This window comes from Myotis davidii, unplaced genomic scaffold (assembly GCF_000327345.1).
Source record: "Myotis davidii unplaced genomic scaffold, ASM32734v1 scaffold1847, whole genome shotgun sequence".
NCBI lineage: Eukaryota > Metazoa > Chordata > Mammalia > Chiroptera > Vespertilionidae > Myotis > Myotis davidii.
The window spans coordinates 65839-67956 of record NW_006298444.1 but is presented as its reverse complement, the minus strand read 5'-3'; the positions used below and the strand labels follow the sequence as shown (position 1 = coordinate 67956).

Below are 2118 nucleotides of genomic sequence, written 5' to 3'. Positions count from 1 at the left end.
GGATACATTTTTTATTAATTATTTTAGGCTAAAATATGTTCTTGTGCCAAAATAAACTTGATGGAAATTCAAAGAAAAATAATTCAAACAAAAATATATCAGTAGTAACACAAAATGTCTGTTTTAAATAATCCCTGAATTTGTTCTATATTTATAGGCCCAAACTAATTACCAAATATTTTCAGGAGTATGTTTTTAAAAGTTTGAACGTAATACCCATATCACTAAAGTCAAATCCACTTGCCAGTTATATAATGTGATATAATAAAATTTCAACCCAGCAGAAGAGTTTGGCAATTACTTTTGGTTGTAGTAATTAGACCTGACCTATAATTATGGAACAAATCAGAATATATACAGTAAATGCTCAAATAAATGTATTTGGCTGTATTTAGTACATTAATCTATTCTCAGTATCATTAGCTTCAAATCTTTCATCTTATTCATAACAGGAAAATAATCATAGGAGAAATCATATTTGGATCTAAAGACAATTCTCGTACCTAGAAGGTGGATTCTAGCATTAACTCACCACCATTATTTGTTGTTTGATCACTGACTTCCTCTTGAATAGCTGGAAGGGAAGGCTTTGTGGTTAGAGGTATTTCAGTCTTAAACATGGACTCCATCCTGATATGGGTATTTATGTAGAAGGACTTCTGAAAGGACTCAAGGGTGAAGTAATAGATGAAAGGGTCAAAACAACAGTTAAGAGTTGCAAGGCACAAGGTGATTGGGTACATAATTTTAGCAAATCTTTCCAAAAAGCAATTGGTAATGGCTTGAGAGCGCACCAGGGCATACAGGAAGAGAACAGAATTGTAGGGTACAAAACAGACCACAAAGATTGCCATATGCACTGTGATCATCTTCAGCACTTTTTTCTTATTGGTCCCAATTTGAGACAGCGTAGCAGGCTTGCGGAGGGTTCTCAGCACCACAGAAGAGCAAGAGACATTCAATATCAGAGGAATGATGAAGCCAACAACTTCAATAAATATGGTGATCTTGGACAAATAAGTCTTCCAAACACGTTTGGAGAAGCCCTCAAAGCAGGTGGTGGTTGTATTGTTGACATTAGTGGTTGAGAACAAGGAGGCTGAAATACCACCACTGAGGACCAGGATCCAGACTCCAGCACACACAATGGCAGAATTCCTCCTGGTCCTAATGGTACGAGATCTGAAGGGATAGACAATGGCCAGGAAACGATCCACGCTAATACAGGTGAGGAAGAGCATGCTCCCGTAGATGTTGGTAAGGAATGCAGTCCCAGAGATCTTGCAGAGAGTGTCACCAAAAGGCCAGTGGCGATTGAAATTGTAAAATATTTTGAAAGGTAGAGTGCAGACAAAGAGCAAATCAGAGAGGGCCAGATTGGTGATAAAAATAGCTGTCTCACTTCTCATTTTCATGCGGAAGCAGAAGACAAACAGAGAGGCACTGTTGGTTATCAGACCCAGGATGAATACAACACTGTAGACAGCACCATTCAGATTATACTTGAAGGAATCATCAACAATACAAGTATTATTGGCAGTAGCATTGCCCAACCTGGGTCTGAGGCTTGAATTTAAAACTTGGAATTGGAAGTCAATGAATCTTCCGTCACCCATGGATTTATTTCAGGAGGCCTGCTGGCTGCAGGGTTCACCACTCTCACACTAGGGACTGGTAGAAAATGTTTTCCTCCTATGAGAGACAAGATGTTATGAATCATCAAATCTGCCTTCCATCCATTATTTCTATGGAGTAAAAGATATTCTGTCTACCGAGATTGGAAGTAACATTCGATTTGGTTTGACAAGTTCCTTTTGAGCACCTACCATATGTTCAAAAGTACTCTAAGAGTACATTGCAGGAGTGGAAGGATCATATTGAATACAATAAGTGGAGTACTGTAGCATTGCAATGAACAGGAATGAGATATTGTGGTTACATGACAGAAAGAGCTATGGGGGGGAGGGGATCTAGGAGGGGAGGAGAGACTCTGATAGTTAAAACAACACTAATACTTTGAAATTTATATGGCACTTTTTATCTTTCAAAAGCATGTTTTGCCTTAGCCAGCTTGGCTCAGTGGATAGAGCATCAGCCTGCGGACTGAAGGGTCCCACG

The 2118-nt window shown here is 38.9% G+C and overlaps 1 protein-coding gene across 1 annotated transcript; it reads right to left on the bottom strand.

The window, feature by feature from the left end:
- Positions 1–248: 248 nt before the first annotated feature.
- Positions 249–1778, bottom strand: LPAR4 (lysophosphatidic acid receptor 4). The gene has a single exon (XM_015570707.1). It carries the CDS (start codon positions 1614–1616, stop codon positions 504–506), a length of 1113 nt encoding a protein of 370 aa, XP_015426193.1. The 5' UTR covers positions 1617–1778; the 3' UTR covers positions 249–503.
- Between the last annotated feature and the right edge of the window lie 340 nt (positions 1779–2118).